General features: G+C 42.2%; 1 protein-coding gene across 1 annotated transcript in view; it reads right to left on the reverse strand.

Annotated features, from left to right (window-relative positions):
* Nucleotides 1-13,323: 13,323 nt before the first annotated feature.
* Nucleotides 13,324-26,665, reverse strand: part of LOC139746126 (uncharacterized) — a 69,524-nt gene continuing 56,182 nt past the window's right edge. The window contains 4 exon segments of the mRNA XM_071657019.1: nucleotides 13,324-15,119; nucleotides 15,121-15,246; nucleotides 25,538-25,824; nucleotides 25,827-25,994. Of these exon segments, the coding sequence (XP_071513120.1) occupies nucleotides 13,935-15,119; nucleotides 15,121-15,246; nucleotides 25,538-25,824; nucleotides 25,827-25,994 (1,766 nt within the window). The 3' untranslated portion in view covers nucleotides 13,324-13,934.

Below are 26,665 nucleotides of genomic sequence, written 5' to 3' on the forward strand. Positions count from 1 at the left end.
CGGAAGTGAATCATAGGGTGGGGGAGGGGGCGAAAATCCTGGGAGCCTTGAAGAATGTTTGGAGAACTTTATCTCGGAAAGCAAAAATGGGTATGTTTGAAGGAATAGTGGTTCCAACAATGTTGTATGGTTGCGAGGCATGGGCTATGGATAGAGTTGTGCGCAAGAGGGTGGATGTGCTGGAAATGAGATGTTTGAGGACAATATGTGGTGTGAGGTGGTTTGATCGAGTAAGTAATGTAAGGGTACGAGAGATGTGTGGAAATAAAAAGAGTGTAGTTGAGAGAGCAGAAGAGGGTGTTTTGAAATGGTTTGGGCACATGGAGAGAATGAGTGAGGAAAGATTGACCAAGAGGATATATGTGTTGGAGGTGGAGGGAACGAGGAGAAGTGGGAGACCAAATTGGAGGTGGAAAGATGGAGTGAAAAAGATTTTGGGTGATCTAGGCCTGAACATGCAGGAGGGTGAAAGGCGGGCAAGGAATAGAGTGAATTGGATCGATGTGGTATACCGGGGTCGACGTGTTGTCAATGGATTGAATCAGGGCATGTGAAGCGTCTGCGGTAAACCATGGAACGTTCTGTGGGGCCTGGATGTGGAAAGGGAGCTGTGGTTCCGGGCATTATTACATGAGAGCTAGAGACTGAGTGTGAACAAATGGGGCCTTTGTTGTCTTTTCCTAGCGCTACCTCGCACAAATGAGGGAGGAGGGGGATGTTATTCCATGTGTGGCGAGGTGGCGATGGGAATAAATAAAGGCAGACTATGAATTATGTACATGTGTATATATGTATATGTCTGTGTGTGTATATATATGTGTACATTGAGATGTATAGGTATGTATATTTGCATGTGTGGATGTGTATGTATATACATGAGTATGGGGGTGGGTTGGGCCATTCTTTCGTCTGTTTCCTTGTGCTACCTCGCAAACGCGGGAGACAGTGATAAAGCAAAATATAAAAATAAAATAAGATATATATATATATATATATATATATATATATATATATATATATATATATATATATATATATTTTTTTTTTTTTCTTTTTTTTTTTCAAACTATTCGCCATTTCCCGCGTTAGCGAGGTAGCGTTAAGAACAGAGAACTGGGCCACTGAGGGAATATCCTCACCTGGCCCCCTTCTCTGTTCCTTCTTTTGGAAAATTAAAGAAAATTGAGAGGGGAGGATTTCCAGCCCCCCGCTCCCTCCCCTTTTAGTCGCCTTCTACGACACGCAGGGAATACGTGGGAAGTATTCTTTCTCCCCTATCCCCAGGGATAATATATATATATATATATATATATATATATATATATATATATATATACTGCAGGCATTATTTGACATCACCTGTTTTTGGTTATACTACAACTCAGCTTCACACTCCAAAGAGGTCCATCAATTTTGTGCTACTGGTTGTAGTACAACCTTTTTGCTGTAGGAGCCCTTGAAAAAGGAGTCCTGGGTTTGTACTATTGTCTCTAACTTCCTTAACAGTGGCCAAATTCTACCATGGCAAGTCAAGGCTTCTTTGACTGAGAAACAAACCAGTGGGCAAAAGTAGAAGTGAAGTCACACTCGGGCTGTTAAAAACAGGTTTCAGCTAGTCTTTGTGCCTGTGCCCTTGTCACTAATCATCATAAATGGTAACATAGAAACTAGCTATTGTGATACAAGATTAGATTAATGGCAACATTCAATGCAACTAATGTTAAATAAGCTGACGTATATTTGTGTTGGGAGTGATCCAATCTGTGATCTTCACGCTCATACTCTGGCATCAAGACTTCACTAAGAACAGTGCGATGGAAACTATTTGAGTGTAGGGAAGAATCTAATGTTATGATTTAGGGAAACTGAGAGATGAGATGTATGTTCACATGTGTTTCCTGGATGTTTTTGATATGATTACTGTAGTTTTATGCGTGTATATTATATGTATCACAAGTCTATGATGAAATATCATGCTTTGATGTTTTATAGTTCCCTACTTCATCAATATTATGAATCTGTTTTTCCTTGACTATATATTTTTTCTTGAAGTGATTACAGCCCATCTAATTTAAGGAATTAGATATCTATCAATGAAAAAGTTATTCATCCTAATCTAAAAACTCCAACAAAGTTTATCACCAAAATATAGAGAATCTGGTAATGGTAATGAATGTCACTTACCAGCAGTGCATTCTGAGATTTTGTCAAAAACCTCCATTCACTACATTTCATTATTAAATCTAGATATGTTAGAAAGTGAACTGTTCATTTGTTAAACTATATCAAAAGCATGATATCTTTTGCAATAAACAAAGTTGCTGTAAATCTTGCCATCTCATCTTAAAAGTAATGTGCACTTTTCTTCTTAGAAATGCCATGCTTTTGAACTTACCAGTATGAAGGTTGTCATTGTTCTGAATCATAAAATGAGTGTTTGTGAATCTTTTCTTGATTTAAGGTAATATTGGAATATCATTAAATAGGTGTCGTCTGGTTATCTATATTTTTATAAGTGTATTGATATCACTCTGAATTTGAGTGTAAGAAAATAACGTATATTATTGTTGTTACATAAGCCTTAGTCTATGTAATGATTAGTTTGTTGGAAGTACAGATACTCTAGTATAAATTGGGCTGTTGAGTTGTTCTTATGGTAGTTTGGAGATAGTTTTGGGGTGAAGTGGTCTGAAAGGCTGTGCTGGTTTTAAATGTTTATGGTTTCCTCTGTTCTTTGATGGCTATAGGCAAAGATGCAGAATAATGATATTTAACCACAGCAGTAATTCATGAAAAATGTTTGCTCTTGGGATGAGTTTTTGGTAAAAATTGATCTCATATCTATAACTTATAGATGAGCATGAGTTTGTTAATCAGGGATTGCAGGTAAAGTGTAATGATTCTGATGTACTACTGCATCATAATAAATGTTGGTTCAAATGCCAGTATTGGTTTTGATGCACAAGATATTACAGGTTTTGATACCAGGATCTAATTCTAGATGATAGTCATGGTTGGTATAATTACATGGTTGTGATCGCATGTCAACAGACCGTGAGAAACACCGTGCACAAAGCTTTATGGTTGACCTCTGCACCTTCAGATAGGAGAGGATTAAGTATGAATACAATCTTAACATACAGGTAATGCAATTTTCTTTTGAACCTTGTTCAGAGATCATTTAAATTTATGTTATGCATACTTCAACAGGGTCCAGGTAAGGCATACATTAATAATCATATTTAGGAATTGGTGTAAAATGTAGTTTGAAACGAAGACATATATATATATATATATATATATATATATATATATATATATATATATATATATATATATATATATTTTCTTTCTTTCATACTATTCGCCATTTCCTACATTAGCAAGGTAGCGTTAGGAACAGAGGACTGGGCCTTTGAGGTAATATCCTCACCTGGCCCCCTTCTCTGTTCCTTCTTTTGGAAAATTAAAAAAAAACGAGAGGGGAGGATTTCCAGCCACCCGCTCCCTCCCCTTTTAGTTGCCTTCTACGACATGCAGGGAATACGTGGGAAGTATTCTTTCTCCCCTATCCCCAGGGCGAAAATCCTGGGAGCCTTGAAGAATGTGTGGAAGTCGAGAACATTATCTCGGAAAGCAAAAATGGGTATGTTTGAAGGAATAGTGGTTCCAACAATGTTGTATGGTTGCGAGGCGTGAGCTATGGATAGAGTTGTGCGCAGGAGGGTGGATGTGCTGGAAATGAGATGTTTAAGGACAATATGTGGTGTGAGGTGGTTTGATCGAGTAAGTAATGTAAGGGTAAGAGATATGTGTGGAAATAAAAAGAGCGTGGTTGAGAGAGCAGAAGAGGGTGTTTTGAAATGGTTTGGTCACATGGAGAGAATGAGTGAGGAAAGATTGACCAAGAGGATATATGTGTCGGAGGTGGAGGGAACAAGGAGAAGTGGGAGACCAAATTGGAGGTGGAAAGATGGAGTGAAAAAGATTTTGAGTGATTGGGGCCTGAACATGCAGGAGGGTGAAAGGAGGGCAAGGAATAGAGTGAATTGGATCAATGTGGTATACCGGGGTCGACGTGCTGTCAATGGATTGAATCATCTTTCATAATTGGTAAGACTTTCGGCATGATATTGGTAATGAACCACAGAATTTTATCCTATGATATTTTATTCTATATTTTCATTCAGGAAATGCTCCTGTTCCTTATATTATCTGAAGGTGCTCTGGTCAACTGTTTGAATCCCTCCTTCACTGTGACCTAGTTGACCTGTGTGTGTGTATATCATTGTCTGTGTTTGTTTGTGTTTGTTTGTCTGTTAGCTTATTGGAACTTCGGAAAACAGTGTTGCCCACTTGCGGGTCTTGCTTTTAAGCGCCTTGAGGTTCCTCTTGTTCTTAGGGGCTCTTTAGATGCCTCGTTGGCGCCTTCTGAGACGTATTTGGTATCGAGTGGTTTCCTATGTGGTACCTGAACGAACTTGAACGCGAATCATGTCATAAGAGTAACATTTAGGTCCTACTCTTGTATTATAAGAGAAAGAAAAAGACTTGCAGAGAATCAGAGGATGCATTTCCCTCCCAGTTATAAGTCCAGTGGTGCGTGTTCGACACCATTGTTTCTTCCCGTTCAAGTTCGGTCGAGTTTCAAGTATATCTATAGGTGGTGAGACGTACTTGCGGGATTTATATAATCACGGTTTAAAACTTACTGGTATGTGGTTGTCTCCGTTATTGTTTTTAGAACATATCCATCAAACCATTTTGCAGATTCATTGCATATCATTTCAGATTCGTGTATACTCTTAACAGTGCGGTTGAAGAGCATAAGAAAGACTACGGCTTTTCGCGCACTTTGAGTACCCTACCAAATGAACTCTTGGTTTTGGGCAAATAATGACCTTAATATGAATGTTTTGACTTCATATGTAGAAAGATAGGTACAGTAGTTATCAGGAGCCTTTATTGATCTCCTTCATGACTTTCATCCGTATCATTACCACTTCAAAGCCTTCATTGCATCATTGTATACATTCGCTTCCATACCATCTCCCAGGGCAGCATTCCAAGCTGTAACTGTAGCCACGTGACTGGCACTTTAATTTTACTAAGAGGATTAAATCATCTTTTCCGCATTTTGAATACGAAGTGTACGAGAAAAGCATCATTCATTCATTCATTCACATCACGTATGTGCGTATTATTTATTGAGAGGAAGAGAGAGACAGTACTGGGTTTGTATGAATGATACATGATGTCTGCAGATGCTTGATATAAGTATGTTGGATTTCGGATTAGTTTGTATGAACTTTATTCCCTTTATATATAGAATGGGTGCTATCGGACCCTGCCTTTGGCAAGGTTGTATCATTTGACTATTTGTTGCAATGAATTCCACGCTATCCCTGCATCTGTGTAGCGCAGCCTTGGGAGCTGCAAGAGCCTTAGAGTAGCACCAAGACCCAAGACCCTTTCAGAACGGGGTCCTGAGGTAATAATATTATGATTGTTGATATATATATATATATATATATATATATATATATATATATATATATATATATATATATATATATATTCGGGGTAGCATCAAGTACAGATTATCGAGCGTTAGAGGCGAAAACTTGCGTGCCTCCCCCTGTTCTTTGTTTGGGAACATTATGTAGGAGGAAAGTATTTCCAGCCCTCCGCTCCCACCCCTCTTAGTCCCCTTCTACAACATATATATATATATATATATATATATATATACCTGGATGGGAGAAAAAATTCTACCTACATATCTGTTGTAGAAGAAAAATAAGGAGGACGAAATTGAGAGGCTAGAAATACTTCCCTCCTGTGTTATATCAAAGAAAAAAAAAGCTGGGAGGAGCCAGTTGAAGATTTTCCTCAAAGGCCCAGTCGTCTGTTCCTGAAGCTACCTCACAAAAGCGGGAAACAGCTAACAAGCGTGACAGATATATATATATATATATATATATATATATATATATATATATATATATATTGGAAAGGATCACAATTTTGCGCGTGATCAAGATATTCCTATGAGTCCACGGGGAAAATGAAACACGAAAAGTTCCCAAGTGCACTTTCGTGTAATAATCACATCATCAGGGGAGACAAGAGAAAAATATAAGTCAGTTGATATACATCGAAGAGACGAAGCTAGGACGCCATTTGGTAAACATGTGATTGTCCAAAACAATATATATATATATATATATATATATATATATATATATATATATATATATATATATATATATATATATATATATATATATATATATATATAATCACCCCAGAAACCCTACCTGAACGAGTTATGGTGTTATCCGGGCAGCATATTTTCCGGGCTACTGCAGCCCAAAGCTTCTCCTCTTCGAGGCGAGTTCTTTGACGAGATTGTACTGCCTGTCGTCAGTCGGAAATGATACAGCCACGCCAAAGGTGAGTTCATTTCTTATCGACAATGTAACCGCAGGATGGTGGAGTCCGGTAGCACCTATGTGTGTGTGTGTGTGTGTGTGTGTGTGTTTATTTATCATTTTATATCATCAAAAACTTGAGCACAAGAGATGCTGATGAATGCAAAGAAAGAAGAAAACCTCAAGACACATGCAGCATGAGATGCTTATTCAAAGCCTATCATCAACCCGGTTGCATGTACATCATTATTTGCAATGCTCACTCACCCATTTGAAAATGTATATTTTTATATAGATTTCATGAGTTGTTCTCTTATGTAGGTTTCCCCCCCTCCCATCATTGTGAGTTCTGGGTATCTTGTGACCGTGGATATGTACCCGTTTGTCGTCAAGGCAGATTGTAAAACTGTCCGTTTTGGATGGCTGTATATCGTAGCGTTGACAGTTGGTGGTGGGTTATAAATGACTTTATCTAGTGATAACTGGGCCATTGACTGACAATGTAGATCATGGAACTTGGCACCTATATTTGGTAGATGAATTCCACAAAGTAGATTAGATTCTTGCACTTTTCACTGTGGTTTACCCCTTGGTTTAAACAAGGGACGTAACCGGCTGTTCTTGACTAGTGTTAGTTATAACGCACTGTAGTGAGAAGACTGGAATAGTTGTCCAACCAGGTCATTAGATAGTTCTGAACCTGGAGCTGTTAATGCAAAGGTATTTGCATCATAGATTTTTGGCAGCTTTTTTTTTCATCTTTAATTGTTGATGATGTGAAACAATGGAAAAAACAAATAGCTTGATACTTCTGGGTCGTGTTTTCTTTGTATCGACATCAAGCAAGCAAATGCCCTTGATGTGTTACTGATATTATTTTCGTGTGCAGTCATTATCTCTGATACGAGATACTGTTCCTCAAACATTCAACATTCATTGTTTTGATCTGAGAATGAATGGTCTTACGAAAGAAATAATTACTTGAAAGTTAACAAAATCAGAACATCGAGAATGAAAAAAAAATGTCGGTAATTTAATGATATAAAGTTATCTCGAGTTGTCTAGTAATCATTTATGTTAATAAACTTCTGCCTCACTGAGAATCATACATGAAAGTAAAATGTCTGAATTTTATATGACTTAAATTAGCCATTTTGTAAGTATAGTATGTTTCTATTGACAAAGTAATATTGCAGACTTATTTTCTTCATGATATGAAAAGGCAGTAGCTTTCCATTTAACAAAAAGTGTGAGTTGTTTAAAAAGAGTTAATGAAGGCAGAAATGAATATTTTGTGATGTTTAATTGTCTTATTTGTTGGCACCTCAAGGAAAGCATAATATGATCGTCAGGCCCAGATAATTACAGGATAGAAATGGTAATCAGGAATTACGGTTTTGCATAATAACATTAGAAATATCATCTACCTAATGCTAGAAAATGTTTGAAGAGCAATTATGAATTATTGTTCTGAATGGTAATATGTTTGCAGAAATATTTTAATGAAAGTTTAGCCGATTCATCTTTGATACTACAAAGATATTAAACACATTCATCAATGGTATGCCAAAAAGAAAAAAGAAAAAGGAGAATCGTTAATCAAATGGTATCTCGGCATATCGCTCTTTGATTTTTGATATATTACTTTGCACAACATTGTACAAGGGCTTCAGTTGACGCCAAAAGCTGTCTTGTGATCATCAATATTACTGTACTTTGGTCACCATTACTCGAAGCAGTCTAAAGGACCACAGGTTGAAAAAATGAACTCAGGTGGCAGTTAGGTATGCCTAGAGACAACATTAGAAGTGACAGACAGTAATCGTCAATGGAAGAAATATTAAAAGGAATGTATACAGCTTCCGTAATAAATTACGTTCACCAAAGCAGTCATTCTATGTGGCTTTCTATTCAGATCGAATTTTTGTGAAATAGAAATCATTTCATGGCGAGGTACTTCGTCAGTGTTCACCAGACTCAGTGTATTATATTGCCAGTACAGTAATAGTTGATGACAGATTCAGCAAAAACCTGTCTTGGTGACTGGAGAGTTTAGCATAGGTAATCACCAGTGACAGTCATGGTGATAGATGATAAGATCTTTGATAGATTTCCCCGAATTCGTAAATTATAGATGTATGGCTTCTTTAAAACGAGAATTGTAGCGAAATCGTGAAAGAATCGGCTCCGATTCATCATTCTAATATGGCAGGCATCTCTGTAAGGGCAACATAGATATAATGTTCCTCTCATGTACAACAAAGAAAGCGGTGGTATCGTATCGCTACAATTTTCTCCCCTCACATAAAAGAAAAAAGCCATTTTAAATCTATAACACAATTTCCCTGGCCTTTCATATGTGAGTTGAGACGCTTCTCTGCTGGACCATACATACAATATATCATTATTATATTTGTGTACATATTGATCTGTATATATTCCTTGTATTCATAACAGTGTTCTCTTTCCCAGATTTTCTTTTCTATGTATGCCGACATGATACATGACTTGGAAATACACATTATGATTTACACAGTAGAAGGATATACTTGTTTGACACCTTTCGTAATTTTCAGCGTCAAGATTTGACGAGTTTTAAGCACGATGTGGATGAGTCTTATGTCATTGGGTTGTCACTGGATATTTTTCAGCTTTGTTGGTTCTGCAAAAGATAGACCATGTCAAATTGAAATGTAACCTTTTTTTTTTTAATAGTTATATTTTAATGGCTATTTGTGTTGCCTATGGTATGTGATGGTAATGTTCTGTGACGTATTTTGATTGCTTTCAAAGGTATAATTACCAGTTTTTTCATCAATCATGAAAGTTTCAAATACTATTGGACAATCTTTTTTCCTTGATATAAATATATATTTATTGTTTAGTGTATACCTATTCTTGTTATTTTCTTTATAAATGGTATAAACAGGTGAGATTAATAATGAACCTTTTGGTGTTGTATTTTCCCATTGATTTAAGTAATTAATGTTCACTGTGAGGGATGACAGGGAGAGAAATGCCCCCCAAAAAATAATGTTTTGTCACTTAACGAATTTAATCACAATTCTGTGAAATATTATGAATGCTCACATGAGTCAGATATATTTTAGCATGCAATGTAGATTTTATCTTGGTCCATAGGTACACCTGTTGGAAATACTACACTCAGAATATCAAGGGGTAGGGGCTCAAAATTGTGTAGAATGGGCCTAGTGGGCATATCAGTCAGAGTAAACAAGGACGGAAAGTTCCAAGGGTCAGTGGTTTTAAAGATTATGGGGTAAGGTTTTCAAAATAAAAAAAATAAATGAAATGTTTTACTAGGACAATGGGCATTTCTGGCTCCTCCATCTGTAAAACATGAGTAATTTTTTTGGATAATTGCTGAAGGTCTTGCATTTTTAACCAAATGAATAATAAAATCATCACTCGTATGCAAGTTTTATTATCCTGAGTAGTTTTTTGGTGACGTCAAAGGATGGCTGTAACTTTTTTGCCCTTCTTTTTACAAAATTTTTATGAGAAATCTCAGTTCTTGTAGACTATTGTCCATATGCATACACGTTTTTAGCGCCACTGGTGTGAATTCACTCGCCAGTAATGACCTTAAAAGCCAGGTGGTTGTACAACTGCACACGGCCTTGTGACACAAGGTGCGTGCTTGAGGTTAAAGTATCATAAAAACTTTAACCAAAGATAAATTTTCTCGATGAAAGAAAACCACCCACCGTATCTAACCAAGTAGGGAGACAATACTGAAGACTTTGCATATGATAAATTGCTATACCAAAGTCTGTGGATTGCGCGGACTTCGGACGGAGAGTGGGTTATTGTGTTTTGACAAGAAAGTGAACGTTTGAAGTGTTAAAGGCGCTGGACTTGACTGGAGGCACAATAGAAAAACCAGCCATGGTATCTCACTACATGCGTATGTAGCCACAACAGTCAGGAAAGTCCTACAATATAAAATCTTCGATGAACTTCAGTTCTCCGACACCGCGTGAGGAATGTTAATGAAATCAGTGAGCCTAGCTGCCATTGCTACAACTCTTTTCCCTCCTAACGCAAATGGCAAAACCGTCCACAGTATCCACATCAGACGAGGTGTCCTCACAAGCAGCGATCATATTCCCATGACAATCACTACCTCTACCACTGTCCCAGTACACAGCGTCTAGCTTTTCAGGAACAGGAAGCCGATTGGAACCCTTTCAGTGACTGGAACCTATTCGGTGAAAACAACAGCATAGATCTCCCAATCACTACTGTTCAGCGAAGAACTGTTTGAAGAAAATGATGCTTCAAGCAAAGAGTATATGGAAATCTAACTAACGAATATTTCAAAGATATTGGCAAGATAGCAGACATACGAATCCACCCGAAGAGAAAAGTTAGATAAAGTATGTAATAAGAAAAGTGATTTTCTCCCCGGAACAAAGTAAGGCTTATGGTTCTAATGGTATCCATTCCCTTGTGCTGAAAGAGTGTGCCTCTAGACTTGCACCTGTGCTTGCTCCGTTTCTGTTTAAAAACCAGAACTTTTCCTTCTTGGAAGCATGCGTTGGTACATCCTATCCCTAAGAAGGGTGACCGTTCTAATCCCTCTAACTATAGTCCTGTTGCTTTGACATCCACCATTTCCAAAGTCTTGTGATGTTCTTTCTTATCTTGCAAATGTCTGGACATCTTCCCGGAGAGATTTTGGGGAATCCAGTGCAGTTGTCCTTGACGTCTAAAGCTTTTGACTGGGTGCGGAATCCAGGTCGAATGTATAAGCTCCTCTCTTTTGGTTACCCTCCCTCACTTTGCCCCCTCATGTTTAGCTTTCTCTCTCACTCAATCTGCATTTCGTCTCAACAGAACGTCCTCAATAAATTCGTACGTGGACAGGGTATCTCACTGGGTAAACGAAATTTGGTTAAGTTTAATACCTCCAAGACCCAGTTTCTACCAATCTCTCCATCGGAAACCCCTCACAACTTTCCTCTCTCCTTTGGCGGTTCTGTAACTCCAACTCTTGACTCGATGAACATCCTTAGTATTACTGTATATCTGTATTCCTGTATTTTGGAAGCCTTGCATTACGGATATAGCTAAAGGTCTGCCTCTAAGAAAAGGAGTGTATCGATTAGATGTCGACATTTCTTCTCTTCCGAACAGCTGCTCTGTTTATACAGAGGATTGATCCGTTCTTGTATGAAGTGCTGCAATTACATTTGGGGTTGTTCTACCTCTGCGTCCTTACTTGACAGAGTTGAGCCGAAAGCAGTCCGCCTTATAAACTCTCCCCGACTAGCTTCAAAACTTTAACCCCTCGCCCTATGCCGCAATATTGGTTCAATTTCCCTCTACTTTATGTATCACTTTGACTTTTGCTCCTGAGAGCTGGCTGCTTGTGTGCCCCCACCACTAGCTAGACCACGCAATACTCACCAAGCTGCTGCGTCACATGATTACTATGTGGCTGTTGGCAACTCGAGGGTGGGCCGTTTTGATAACCGTTTCTTTCCCTACACTTCACAGCTTTGGAATTCTCTGCCGTCTCATGCCTTTCCGTGGCGAATTTTGAGATAGGTTTTTCACTTCCTCCAAAATTCGTAAATACTTTCCCTTGGAATATATTTTTTTCTTAGTTAACCTCACGACCTTTCATGAACCTTTCAACGGCCCTGCCTTGCTGTGGACTTTTGTCCTGACTTTATTTGAAAAGAAATCTCAGATAATGGCGAGCACTGCCATCTGCAGCGTCTTCAAGTAAACCTTGAACATGACCTGTAAAACCATTAAGCAAACGTTTTGTGAATTTGACCTATTTCCTGAGTCAAAAATCATTAACAACCAATGTAAAATATATGCATGCCAACGTCTGGCTGTATGACTTCAACTGATTCAGGTGGTGGTGTGGCATGTTTAATCGGTTGCCACGTAATGCTAAGTAAACGTCGCTAAACTCACCTCGGAAAGTAGTCAGAGTCGCTAAATAAGCTTACAAAGGGTCTAATAACAATAGCTAATAGTGGAATTGAGCTTGTTCACAACCTAGGCTAGTTCTTCAAATGTCTATTATCATTTTCCATGTTGGGAGTAGACCTACAATACTATCATGATAAAAATTTGTTTACAACTGTTAAATAGTACTAGTATTTACTTTAACATGATAATAGTAAATCTTATTTTTCGAAGTTTGGTATAGTTTCCTCAGTAATGATGCTGGATGTTGTTGGTTCTTGTGTGGAGGAAGTTTATGTCATGTATCTTTATGTATCACATTATGTCTCACTTGCTCCTACATGTAACGTTGACATTGTAGCACATTGCGCTCGTCTTCCTCTGTTTTGAACGACCGTGCTGCACCCTGTCGGCTGAAGCTAGAAGTTTAGGGCAGCCGCTACGCGACTAATGTTTACGTAATTTCACGTGTGTATCTTTTTTTTTGTGAGTGTGATCTTTAGTGTTACGTCCTTACCAGGGCCTTTGCTTCACCATTCGTATGTGGCGTAGTGAGTTGGATCAAGACTGACATTGTGGTGCAAGATATTGCAAGGGGACGCCAGCCACCGTAATACTCCATAACTGCCCATCGCCCCACCGACCTGCATTGCTTGTGCCAGCTGCCTGCCCCGAGCGTTAGCGACTGTCATTGGTCTGAAGTGACCTACCCAGGTATTTATTGCTGTGTTTGTATCGAGGTGCCGCTTTGCCCCAGCCTAGCTCAGACCGCCGTACTGTTAACCCGTTCCCCAACAGCAGTGAATCATTGTCCCACTACCAGCGTTGCCACGCCTAGCAATCCACGGAAGAAAGTGGGCGCCCAGCAGCATGATCTCCCCAACATATTTAAGTATATTTACGAAAGACTCGTTGATGCACTGGACAGGGAGAAAGGGTACCAACAATTCAACTTTATTTTTTCTAGAATTTTACACAGTACTGTGTTGATGGGTTGCCGCTCTAGGTACGCTCGTAGCCAGGGGCCCCAGAAGACAGGGAGAATGAGTATGTTAGAGACCAGCTCTCAACACTCGGGAAAGGTAACAATGTCCCAAATCTCATAAACAATAATAATAAATCTTAGGGAAGGTACAACAAAATACATATGACATGAAATGATAAAGAGATCAGTGGCCTTAACGTAGGTACACACTGCTAAAATTAAAAGACTACAAAATAGATCTACACGCTACATTGTATTGCATACACGCGCGATACACCATCTACCTCAAGTGCGGTGTGCCACAGGCGCAAGGACTGTAGGCCACAGACCCGAGGCAACGTGGACCGCCTCCACCTGACAGGGAGGACTTATGGGAGTTTAAAAGAGTCTGCGGGAGATGTGTTCAGGTCACGTACAGGAGTGACGGTCAGGCTCACTCCTCTGCTTCCATCTTGACGCCATACATAGACTAGCACAGAGACTATTTACAAATATTATTTTTTTTTTGTCGGACACAATAGCAATAATTAATGAGGTGGGTAAAGGTTATTTGGTGTAATTGTACATCAAAACATTGCTATCATGGGATCTGTATCGTCGACAGTCAAGGATGATGAACTGTATTCACTCGGCTGTGGATCTATTTCCTCTAAGACCTCTTGGATATTTTTCGGTTGTCTGTGTTTGCGACGAGGCTCGCTATTACCGTCGTCTTCTGTGTCTTTTGCAGTGGGTGGGTTGGACTCTGTGTGCCGACGTTTTTCCGTTTCCATAGTGCTAACCTTAGATTCCGCGTTTTCTTTACTCGTATTTAGATTCTTCTCTTCAGACGAGGCGTTAAAACGAGTTGGCTGAGGACTGTCGACGACCTGTCGGACGGGTTCGGAGGCATAACCGCGGCCGAAGAAAGCACTGTCTTCCAGAAATGATGATTCTCCTTCGTCAGATTTCCTAACAGCGAATTCAGAAAAATCCCTGAAGTTCGAGAAGAAATCATCCACGTAGTTGCTGGAGTGTTGGTTACTGTGGGTGCCCGGGAAGATGGCGTAAGCGTCGTCTAACAGATGGTCGTAGTCATGACCAAAGCCGTTGGGATCATCGTCGTCGTAGAAGGTGCCACCTCGCAGGACTTCGAAGTTCCCGGAGCCAAGTATGGAGTTATGGAATTTCCCGAACTCCTGCTCGCGATGGAAGGGCCTGCGGCTGCTGGGGAATGTGAACTCTGGCTTGTGGATGGCTTCACGTGTACCTGGCCCGTAGAAGGAATTGCGGAAATCCCTAAACGCCGCTGGTTCTCTCTGACTCGAGCTCCCTCGAAACCCGGGGCTGTGAGAGAGGAGCCTACTTCTCCGCGGCCCGGGGGCTCTTGGGGGAAGTGGAGGCGAGGGAAAGAACGACTCCTTGGCCGGTGGTGCGGAAGGCGAGTGACGGCCGGTGATCGTAGGGTGGAATCTCTGGCTCTCGGGGACGAGAATATCGTCATCAGGGGTGTGAACCTCCACGTCTGGTATGACCTTGAAGTTCGTGGAAGGCTGCACCGGAGCAAGACCCTTGTTCCTGAAATATGGCGATCTGGCTGTCGTGGAAGACGTCCTCTTTCCTTGGTGACCATTGTGCTGGAAGCCCTGGGATGATTGGGGATGAACTGTGACTGCCGAGTGGGCAACCTCGCTGCCATGGGACAAGAATTCTCTCGGGTTTCGAGCGTGAGCGATCTGGGACTCCTCCTGGACTCTGTGGACTCGTTTGTGTCGGGACGTTGGACGCATCGCTGGGGTGGGGTTCGCCTGCTCCCCTGCGAATGCGAGTCTTCCCAGCCTGAAGCTTCTCATTCATTCCTGGCAAGTTGTTGTGGTGGCGGGTCTCGCTGTCTCGGACCTGTTGTGAATCGGAAAGAAATGACTGTCAGTTGTGTGATCGCCCTTGGAAGACAATATAAATGATAGTCTTTCTGGAAATGATGAAAAAATAGCCCTCAGTAGTTAAGTGACTTCTTGACAGAAGAAACACAACGAGGGAAATAGTTTAAAGATAAAGAAGTAATCAGACTTATAAAGGGCATACAAACGAACTCAAACACCAACAGACCACTGGGTCCTAAAGAGGCTGTGTTTAATAAGGGTCGAGAATAATATGGACTAGTACGGTAGGGATTAAAGAAATTCTCAAAGAGAGAAGCCTGGAAAACTTTTCTCATAGCTAAGAAGGCGCAAGTAATGTCAGTCGTGGATCTGAAGAAAAATAGTTATCAAGTATGTGTTTGAAGGAATCTGTGGTACTATCCTCAACTGCCCTAATTGGTAAATCATTCCAGGTTAACAATCCTGTTGAAGAAAAAGTACCTCGCCCCATTCGAGGTCAAACGTTTTTTACCCACGAGTTTGTATCCGTTACCATGAGTGAAATCTATCCCTCTACACTTTGTTCGATCGAGATTACCGAGTTCTTGGATCTTTTTGAATACCTGTGTTAGATTGTGTTGTTCAGTTGGCTCTCATAGGATCTGTTTCTCAGTCCTAGAATCATCTTAGGTAACTCGCCTCTTAAAATTCTCTCCATCTGTCTATGTCTTTCTTCAAGCAGTGTGACCAAAATTGAACACCATATTCACGATGGGGATGTATCCGTGACTTCTGAAGTATTAGGGTAATTTCTCTGGCCTTAAATTCGAAAGTTTTGTCTATACATGCAAGAATGCTTACACACACACACACACACCAGTAGGTAGCAGGCAGACACCGCTAGGTTGTCGAAATGGGTAGTAATGGCAGCGCTACAGTGGTTGTTGAATTCCTTTCACTAGTCCAGGTTGTTATCGTTTCTTTCTGCGTCACATACGCCTGGGTTGCTGCTGGCCTCTATCCTGCACAACATGTACTCTCTCTCTCTCTCTCTCTCTCTCTCTCTCTCTCTCTCTCTCTCTCTCTCTCTCTCTCTCTCCTTATTACACGTAACACTTGCCAGTGCGCAACTGTTAACTTTTCCTACGGCGAGCGCTACGTGCTAGGCCGGCCAGCCAAATAGCAAAATGTCACCGTAGGTAAAGAAGGCTCAGGAGATGAGGGGGTGGTGGGGGGAGGAGGAGGTCCCCCACGAGTATAAGACTCTTTGTACATACTGTACAAACAGATGATTACACCCCTATGTGGACATAGGTATCTGAGCCACATGAATACGCACACCTCACCACGCCCACACCAGGTGACAGAAACTAACACAGGACTCTGTTATACCCACGCTGGCGTAACATGACTATCTCAAGCCTATTTTGACGTAATATAGGGCTCTGTTATACTCATATTGGCATAACATAGGATTCTATCGGGCCCATACTGGCGTAACATGGGATTCTGTTATGCCTATATTAGCAGGTCCATCAGGTGGCCGTTGTTGTCATTGGCACATTCATTTTGTTGCTGAAATAAGAGCTAGAGGTATATTCCTAGCCCCTGGAATAACAAGTAGTCAGTGGTATATCTGTTTAGTCACTGGTATAACCGTTTGGTCACTGGCATATTAATTAAGTCGCTGAGATATTGACTTAGTCACTGGTATATCTGTCTAGTCAATGGATCATTGGTTTAGACATTCCATTTAGTCGTTGGAAAATTGACTTAAACAATGACATTCGTGCTTAAACCAAAGGCATATCCATTTCGTCGCTGGCACAGCAAGTTTCATTACTGGCATATCTGGTTAGTCACTGGGAAATTGGGTAGCCGTAGTCTGAAATATCAGTCTGGTCACTGGAAGAGCCGTTTCGTCAATGGGACAGGCGAGCTTCTGACAAAAAAGGTAGTCTGATCCGATACTTGCCAACACCTTGCTACGTGGTCAAGATTCAGAGTGTATGGAGAGGGCTTGGATCTGGCCCAGGTGCTCTTGGTGAGGAACCTTGGGTGGGCACGGGGGCCATGGCTAGGGTGGGTATGGACCTGGGGAGAGCAGAGGGAAGGACTAGGGTGATGGAGGGATCGTGGGGAAGAGCGGGGAGGAGCCGTAGTTAGGGTGGGGAAGGACAAGGGGTGACCGAGGGTTGTTGCTAGGATGGTACCAAGGAGAGAGTTTGGAAACGTGGGAGGGATGAGGAAGGACGAGAGGAGAGCGGGAGGCCTTGGCTGGGGTGAGGGAAAGATCAGGCGAGAGCATGACTATATCGGGGACGGGGAGGCACCAGGGTTGGGGCGGGGCCAGGATGGCCGTAGCTTGGGTGGAAAAGGGACAGGTGAAGGGTGGGGAGAACTGTGGCTGGGATGAGCAGCTTGTAGAACTGTCTACTTAAAAGGGACTGTTGACTGGGAATACCCGGCTTTAAACAATTAACGTAAGTATGATAAGTGAGAGGAATTGGGGGTCAGCGGAAGTTGTTAGATCACGTATTTATTGATAGGCGTGGATAGGAGAGACTCATTGACGTGAAGCTGCTGGGAGGGGCCTGGTGGTGGGATGTCAGATCACCTCTTGGTTGGAGGCGAGGATGAGAGATTGTAATGGGCTTCAGGAATAGATGAAACGACACGGGTGGGTAGTAGAGGATGGTACAAACAAGTGAGCTTGGAAAGGAGGCGCTTGTGAGGAGATACCAGAAGAGGTTGGGGTAAAGAAGTGCAAAAGATGAAAGTAAACAAAACTAGCGGAAAGGCCGAGGAAAGGGAGGTGTTTAGAGACTCTAGGCAGTGTTGACATGAGCGTGAGAAGTGTGTGGTATGCAGAATCACTCGCACTGCTTCCCTGCAGATAACCCCCCCATACACCTCTCTTTTTTTTCTCTACCGACTAAACTTCCTCATCCCACCACTCACTACCCCTTTTCACACGCTCACATCCCACCTTCCGCATGGCATACACTTCTCCCGCACATGTAAGCTCTGCTTCCTTTAATACCTCCCATATCTCACTCATTCCCATTGTTTCATCATTTCCCACCTTCGGCCATTCTTCACGTTTCTTACCTAGGAATATTCACTGGTTCTCCGTGTCGAGAAACTACACTAGAGCGTATTTGATTCCCCTCCACCATCAAATTAAAGGTAGAACCCTATTAGAATTATCATAAAGCAGCGATGAGCTACGGAGGAGGTTATCTCCAATTTCTGAGCGTGTTGTTCACGGTTGACAAATTTCTTGACGATCAAAATTCACACTGTCAATTATAATGTGAGTGAAGGTGTTGGTTGTTTGGTAATAACCCATGGTTGTTGGTGCTGAACGGTACATTTAGCGTTAGTAAAATGATAGCGTTAAAAAAACTAGTGGTTGGTTAAGCGTTAGTAGAGTTAGCTGTTAGAGCGGGAGATCTATTTGTTACGTTCGTTAGTTGCAGTAGAGAGGCGTCCCGTGTTAGAAGACTGATCTGCCTGTTAGGAAGGCGTCCCGTGTTAGAAGACCAGTCTCCCTGTTAGAAATACGTCTGCTGTTCTTGAAGTGTTGACAGGAAGCAGGTCTTTCTCGTCGAAGAGATTATCCGCTAACCAACTTGACTCTACCTTGGCAACACAGGGGCGTATGGTTAACGTAAGTGGGTTTGGGTGTGGAGACTGATGAAAGGGTGTGGCGTACTTGACTGTTGTCAATGAGGTAAATGTCTGGCTACTGCCAGTGATTGTGAAAGCCCCTGTCGAAAGGAATGGGTGTCAGTGTGTGTGTGTGTGTGTGTGTGTGTGTGTGTGTGTGGCTAGATAATGATAGGTCTGCATTGGCCATAATTTTACCGAATGCAACTTGGTTTGTGGCTATACATCAGAGGAGTGGGATGTCTGATGACCCCAGGTCGCTGGTGCCATCTTTGGTTCTGATGCTGGGAACTCCGTATCGTTGGTGGGGTGATGTGAGTACTTTGGCTGGTGGATGGCATCAATTTTTCATATTTTTTAATCTGTTTATTATATTTACTCTGGGGGATAGCTTTATTTAAGGAGGGTCCAATATAGATGTCAGAGATCACTGATGATTGTAAATGGTGTAGTTGTCCATCATTCAGTGTGATCTGCGTGGTTTGTAATGCCACGATAATTTTTTTTTCTTCAGTGTATTGACGACGCGGTTAACTAAACGTCCTTGGCGTGGTTTGCTGGAGATACCCAGTCGTCAGGGTAGTTGTTATAGTGATTTCTTTACCCAGTACTTGCCGTGGGTTTCTTATTCAGAAATTGACGTGGGTGAGCAGCATTACAGTGAAGATCCACACGACGCTAACTTTTTGCACGGTACGAGTGGAGTGTGGATGCTCCCTTTCTGGGCATGGTCTGTGTCAGAAAGACAATGGGTAGTACCAAGAAAACCCTTGAATGACATGGATCTCAACTCTGGGCTTGATGCAGCCACAGGTTAGCGAAATAGTAAAGCAGACGTTGCCTTTAGCGCGGTAAACACACTGGAGATAGAGAGAGAGAGAGAGACACACACACACACAGACATGCGCATGCATGCTAGCCCCAACGGAGTGTAAGCAGACCCACGTAATGTCACCTCAAGAGGACGAAGACACGACCCTGGAGCACGACGGTTACGACCGCTGGGTATGATGGCCCGGCCAGGGGTAGAAACAAGGCCATCACGCCTAAGGATGACTGACACCGTTCTGCTCAAGGGTCGTCATTTCTCACGGAGATAAGAAGGGGAAAATACTGGAGAAGGTAAGAGCAGCAGCCAGCGGGCCCCGTTGTTCACCTACCTGTTGTCAAGAGGGGTGATGTGGTGGTAGCGTCTATGGGAACGGCTGTAAAGACCAAACAAAAGAACAAGTCAGTCAGGCGCCCCGGGCAAGGTGGAACCGGGCATGCGCTACAGTCGGGAGGGAACCTAGTCAGTCGGGAGTGGCGCTCGGGAAACATAAGGACACATTAGGAGAAAATTGCAAAAAAAAAAAATCCTTAATGCCATGAGTGTGTCAGACAGTAATGATCGTGAGTCGGTCAATTATTATAGTTATTAGTATTTTGATATTATATATATATATATATATATATATATATATATATATATATATATATATATATATATATATATATATATATATATATCAAACGCCACTCTTGATAGAGATGCTCAAAATCATCAAAGGTATACGTATGTCATGCATATTAAGGAACTATAAATATCTAAGACTTATGTAACGTAAAAGTTAGATTCAGGTGACGTTAAACATGCTTTTGTTCATGAGGTCATGAGTTCGGAGGGGACGTTAGTAACGCTATTGGAGCAGGAGAGGTCATGGTTATCTACCAAGAGATGGGACTGGATGATGGAGTGTCATGGGTTGTGAGTAGTGTACCTTCCTCTTCTGCCTCCATTCCCTAAGTCTGCCACAACCAGAGTGCTGGGGGGTGACTTGAGAGGTGTGTGGTGTCATCCTACACAGATTGTCAAGAGGCAAGCATCACACTAAGAGTGGTCATGAAATCAGGAGAGTTCAAGGGGGGTGATGGACCTACGGTAGATGAAGAGGGTCGTGACCCTTAAGAATCGGGTCACACTCATACGCAAGGTGATTTCTGTTTGGACTGAGGATCTCTGTCACCTGTACCTGTAACCTCATGATTTATCCTACCTTGATGACCCATACGACCTGCCCTATCTTGATGGCCCCGTGACCTGCCCTTACGTTGATGACCCCAGTGATCTTCCGTACCGTTTATTACCCCGTGACCTGCCCTCCCTTGATGATCCTGTGACCTCTTCTGCTGCATCCATGAGCCCGTACTGAAGGGGTTGCTTGGTGCCACTCATTGAGCTAAGCCTTCGTACCCCCCGAGATGTTGCAGGTGTGAAGTCGTCGCACTTCAGGTACCAAGTCGTGCTCGAAGGGTTGAGTCCGTCGTACTCATGGGGTTGAGTCGTCGTGCTCATGGGGGTCTACTTGTCGTATTCAAGGTGTTAATGTACAGTCCATAGTCTGAACCGTCGTGGGAGGGAGTATATACCTATGAAGGACCCCATACCGCGTCAGGGAGTTCCAAAGCCCTTATACCCCCCTATAAGGATTCACATACCACGAACTCCTGGTACAAAGTTCTCCAACCAGAGTGCACGAGTATTGAAGACGACGAGAGGCTGGCGACAAGTGTTCAGTCTTGAGGGACGCATCGAGGACTTTAACTTAAGCTGTGGTATCCTTAACTCCGGTCAAAATGTCTGGGTGACTGAGGTTCAGTCACTTCTCATCGTAGCCTCGCGTCAACTTAGGTTCAGTCACTTCTAATCAAAGCCTCATGTCAACATAGGTTCAGTCACTTCTAATCGTAGCTTCATGTCAACATAGGTTCAGTCACTTCTATATCGTAGCCTCATGTCACACGAAGTAGTTAGTGATGTCATGATGGATGATGTCATGGGGTTACGTGTTGGTGAAGACTAGGGCACAAAGTTAATGATGTCATGATGGGTGATGTCATGGGGTTACGTGTTGGTGAAGACTAGGGCACAAAGTTAATGACGTCATGGGTTACATGTTGGTGAGGTCAGGTCACAAAGTTAGTGATGTCATGTGTACTAATTGGTAATATCATACGTCCGTGTTAGTGACGTCATAGGAACTAGTTGGTGATGTCATTGGCACTCGTTACTGATGTCATGGAAACTAGTCACTGGTGTCACAGGTGCTGGTTAGTAACGTCACAGAGACTAGTTAGTGATGTCATGCGTACTTGTCGATGATATCATTGGTACTAGTTACTGATGACGCAAGTAATAGTTAGTGATGTCATGGGTACTGATTAGTGATGTCCTTGGAGCTAAATGCATCGATACTAGTTAGTAATGTCATGAGAACTAGTTAGATATGTCATTTGGTACTTTAGTGATGTCATGAGAACAAGTAAGATACGTCATTTGGTACTTTAGTGATGTCATGAGAACTCGTTAGATACGTCATTTGGTACTTAAGTGATGTCATGAGAACAAGTTAGATATATCATTTGGTACTTAAGTGATGTCATAGGTACTGCTTACCAGTGTCATGGGAATTAGGTAGTAATGTCATGAGTATTGGTGACGTCAGAAGTAGATGGCTATGTCATGGGTGATATCTAGTGGCCATGAGTAGTAGTCATCTAGTGGCCATGAGAAGTAGCAATCTAGTGGCCATGAGAAGTAGCAATCTAGTGGCCATGAAAAGTAGTAATGTACGCCGTGGGATCATGAGTAGAAGTTAACGATATATCACAGTAACTACCCATTGTGCTCCCATGGGTACTAGCTGAAGATGTCATGGGGGATTCGACGTCATGGGTAATTAATAGGGATGTCCGGTGCACTTGCTGGTGACGTCGTGGGGACTAGTTCGTAGCCAAGCGAACTAGAGTGTGATGTCATTGAAAGTAGTTCATGATGATGTCGTAGGTACAAGTTAGTTATGGCATATGTACTCGTCGGTGATGTCATGGGAACTAGTTAATGATGTCATTAGGTAGTGAGGTCATAAGTACTAGTTGCTGATGTCATATAGGTAATTGGGAACGTCATGGGAAACATGGTAATGGCATATGCTCTAGTTAGTGACGTAATGGATGCGATGATGTCATACGAAACAAGTATTGACGTCATGAGTACTGGTTGATTGCAGGTAGACCCTTGACTAAGGCTGGGGAATCAGCTGTTTGTGACGTAATGGGTACAGGTACTAGTTTGTTACGTCATGGGTGCAGGTACTGGTTGGTGATGTCATGGATACAGGTACTAGTTGGTGACGTCATGGGTACAGGTACTAGTTGGTGACGTCATGGGTATAGGTACTAGTTGGTGATGTCATTAGGATTCGTTGTGTCACGGGAACTACATTAGTGATGTCACAGGTACTTGTTAATGATGTCATAGGCTGTTTTTAGTAATGTTATGGGCACTGTTTAGTGCTGATATGGAAACTAGCTAGTGATACTGGTAACTAACTAGTGATGCCATAGGAACGAGGTGGTAATACTATGAGTGCTGACTAGTTAGTAACGTCATGGGATCTTATTAGTGATGTGATGAGTACTAGTTGAGGATCTCATGAGATCTAGCTAGTTATATCATAAGAACTAGTTAGTGATGTCATGGGAGCTACATATTACAGTGATTTCATGGATACTAGTTAGTGATGCTTTAGGAGCTGGTTACTGGTGTGATAGGGACTAGTTATGCAGTCCTAGCTAGCTCGAAGGTTTTTAGTTCTGCAGTCCTAGCAAGTTCGAAGGTTTTAGGTATGCAGTCTAGGCCATCTCAAAGGTTTTAGTTATGCTGTCCTAGCTAGTTCGAAGGTTTTCAGTTATGTAGTCTAGGCCAGTTCGATGGTTTTAGTTATGCAGTCTTGGCCAGCTCGAAGGTTTTAGTTATGCTGTCCTAGCTAGTTCGAAGGTTTTAGTTACGTAGTCTAGGCCAGTTCGAAGGTTTTAGTTATTCACTTTAGGCCAGTTCGAAGGTTTTAGTTATGCAGTCTAGGCCATCTCAAAGGTTTTAGTTATGTTGTTCTAGCTAGTTCGAAGGTTTTTAGTTATGTAGTTTAGGCCAGTTCGATGGTTTTAGTTAAGCAGTCTTGGCCAGCTCGAAGGTTTTAGTTATGCTGTCCTAGCTAGTTCGAAGGTTTTAGTTATTCACTTTAGGCCAGCTCGAAGGTTTTAGTTATGCAGTCTAGAAGGTTAAGTTATTCAGTCCACGCAACTTGAAGGTTAAGTAAGCAGTATATAGACAAGCTCGAAAGTTAAGGTATATGCACACTAGGCTTGCCCAAACGTTAAGTTACCGCTGACAGTGTTCGCTCGAAGGTTAAAAATTGTACCGTAAGCTTAGGTGGAAAGTTCATAAATGCAAGCTAGGCTAGTGCACGGGCTATGTTAGATTGGCTAGGCTAGCTCGAAGGTCGAGTTACTCCTGTTGGCTATCTTAGCTCGGAGGGATAAGGAACTGCGCAGGCTAAGCTCGGTAGGAAGGTGTTTGCTGCACTCACGTTAATCTTAAAGGGACCTTGTGTTGTTAGACACTCTGTCTGCTCATGATTTCCCCAACGGAAGTTATTGCTTCAGATGTGTGAGAACTCTGGTTTTACGAGTTTCAGTAGATTTTTTCGTTTTGGTCGAAGTTCACTTGACTTATATCCGTGGTTGTGCTATATGTTGAAAAACACTAAGCTGATGTAAGAAAAAAAGTGATATTATATACGTGTGTCTTTGTTTAATCTCAGACGAATAGAAAGAATTGTTATATTAGTATAGCTAAGTGGTTCACTAAACTATGATAGGGACCAGACTGACTGGAAAATACGGCAAATTAATATTGATTAAAGTCTGCAGTCTGGTTCCATGATAGAGGATCCTGATAGAGACAAAAATATCATTAGTTTGTGCTGTTGGATGATAAAGGTACACCACACCGCTGCTGTGGCTAGTCGGGGCCTTGGTCTGGTAGGAGCAGAGGGAGGGATGTTACCCAAACCCAGATGGCAGGAAGGAAGTGAAGGGGTGCGTTGTATGTGCGTGTGTGAGAGGAGGATGGAGACGGTACTTGGCAGGGGGTTTACGACTGCCTGAAAGTCTGAAAGATGGCGTGGAGGATGCGGATGTGGGGGACATAACACACGGTGAAGTGCAGAGGACATGACGTTTGCCAGATGCCTGTTTGCCTGCTTGTTTGCCTGTTGGGCTGAGACAGAGGTAAGACCCCAGTGTTGTTTTGGCCCATCGAGTGTCCGGGGCGTTGGTCGTTGTCTACAGTTACCATGAACTTCGTTAAGGTGATGAATAAGACGCTGGTGCTCTCGCTCCCACCTGGTGGCTCATACGGTGCAACTAGAAACACTTTCGCTACTTAATGCAAGAGAAGGACCAACTTCTAAAGATGGATATTAGCATGCGCGTTAACTGAAGACTATTAATCAATCTTGTACATGCATAGGAAACGAATTAGATACGCGAGGTGATGATCTAAGAGAAATTACCTTCGATAACCCAAAAGAGGACTTTACTCGTCGCCCAAGAAGACAGGAAAAGAAAAACTAAATTTACCAGAGAACATTAGACCTTGCCTGTTCAGTGACAGCCCAAAAAGGAGTGGCTTAATATAATGATGCAGACAGAGTATGAAGGTCAAGTAAACGACAGACGGGGTGAATACGAAGTGTTGTGGAGTCCTGCTGTGGCTCGTCAAAGGGGACAGCGAGATTTTCGTGCGAGGGAGATAACACAGCACCAGACAGTACCTGTCTCAGGGAAGGGGTACGTTGTCTGGACGGCCGCACCAGGTCTCGGATGGGGTTAAGGAGGCGCCCGAAGGGGTTTTTTGTAGGTTTCTTGGCCCTTCCCCCGGGAGTCGAAGGAGGACGGTTAGGTCTGTGGTCGGCGGTGATAGGGATGATGTCGTTGGTGGTGGATGGCTGTAGTGATGGTGTTGGAGGGACTGGGTCTGGGTCAGGACGTGAGGCGGCACTATGAGGGAAGACTAATTTAAAGCCGTCCTCCTCGTGCCCAGTTGAGGGTGGGGAGAAGGCTTGAAGGAGGTAGTTGCGGGCGGAGGCTGGGACTCCGGCTGGTCGCTGTCCTCCCGCACCACACTAACCTGGTTAAGGAACTGGAGCGGCGTGAACTGCGGCTGCTTCTCCCTGATCCCTGGGATGCGCACCACCGGGATCTTGAACTCCTCCATGAAGTTACCGGCAACTGGAAAATGGGAAATGTTGTTAGATGTTGCATACGGTTATTTCCAGCTGCCAACTTTCTCCGAACTTGAAATTCTGAAATTTTTGATATTTTTTCCTGTGAATTTTTAACAACTTAAGTATTTGGAAGTATTCGTTATCTCTGTATGGCCAGTTCCTGAACATGTTTTTCCTCTTCTGATTTCATCCAAAGGGGACAAGTCATAACTCTAGCGAGCTTTCTTACCAGCGATGCAAAATAAAGGCAAGAGGGGACCATCAGCAATGGTCTTCGCCAGTGTGAATTTCTAAGATTTTTACCTCCAGTAAAAGACGACGTTCCTGAGAATTATATAAAGTCGACTCGACAGTCCTGGAGGTGGGAGCTCGCCTGTACATGCGTCACCATCAAACCGAATATCAAGTCAAAAGAAGAAGAGGAAACCATTCCTTACACTATTCTGTGCAGCTTCGTCAGAAACTTTCAGGCTACAGATTCTAAAAGGTTGATGATCGACTATGTTCAGGTCGACCTCACATGCATGTATTGATATTTGGACTCGCTATATATATATATATATATATATATATATATATATATATATATATATATATATATATATATATATATGTTTCCCTGAGGGTAGGGGAGAAAGAATACTTCCCACGTATTCCCTGCGTGTCGTAGAAGGC

The sequence above is a fragment of the Panulirus ornatus genome, chromosome 1, assembly GCF_036320965.1.
Source record: "Panulirus ornatus isolate Po-2019 chromosome 1, ASM3632096v1, whole genome shotgun sequence".
Classification (NCBI taxonomy): Eukaryota; Metazoa; Arthropoda; class Malacostraca; order Decapoda; family Palinuridae; genus Panulirus; species Panulirus ornatus.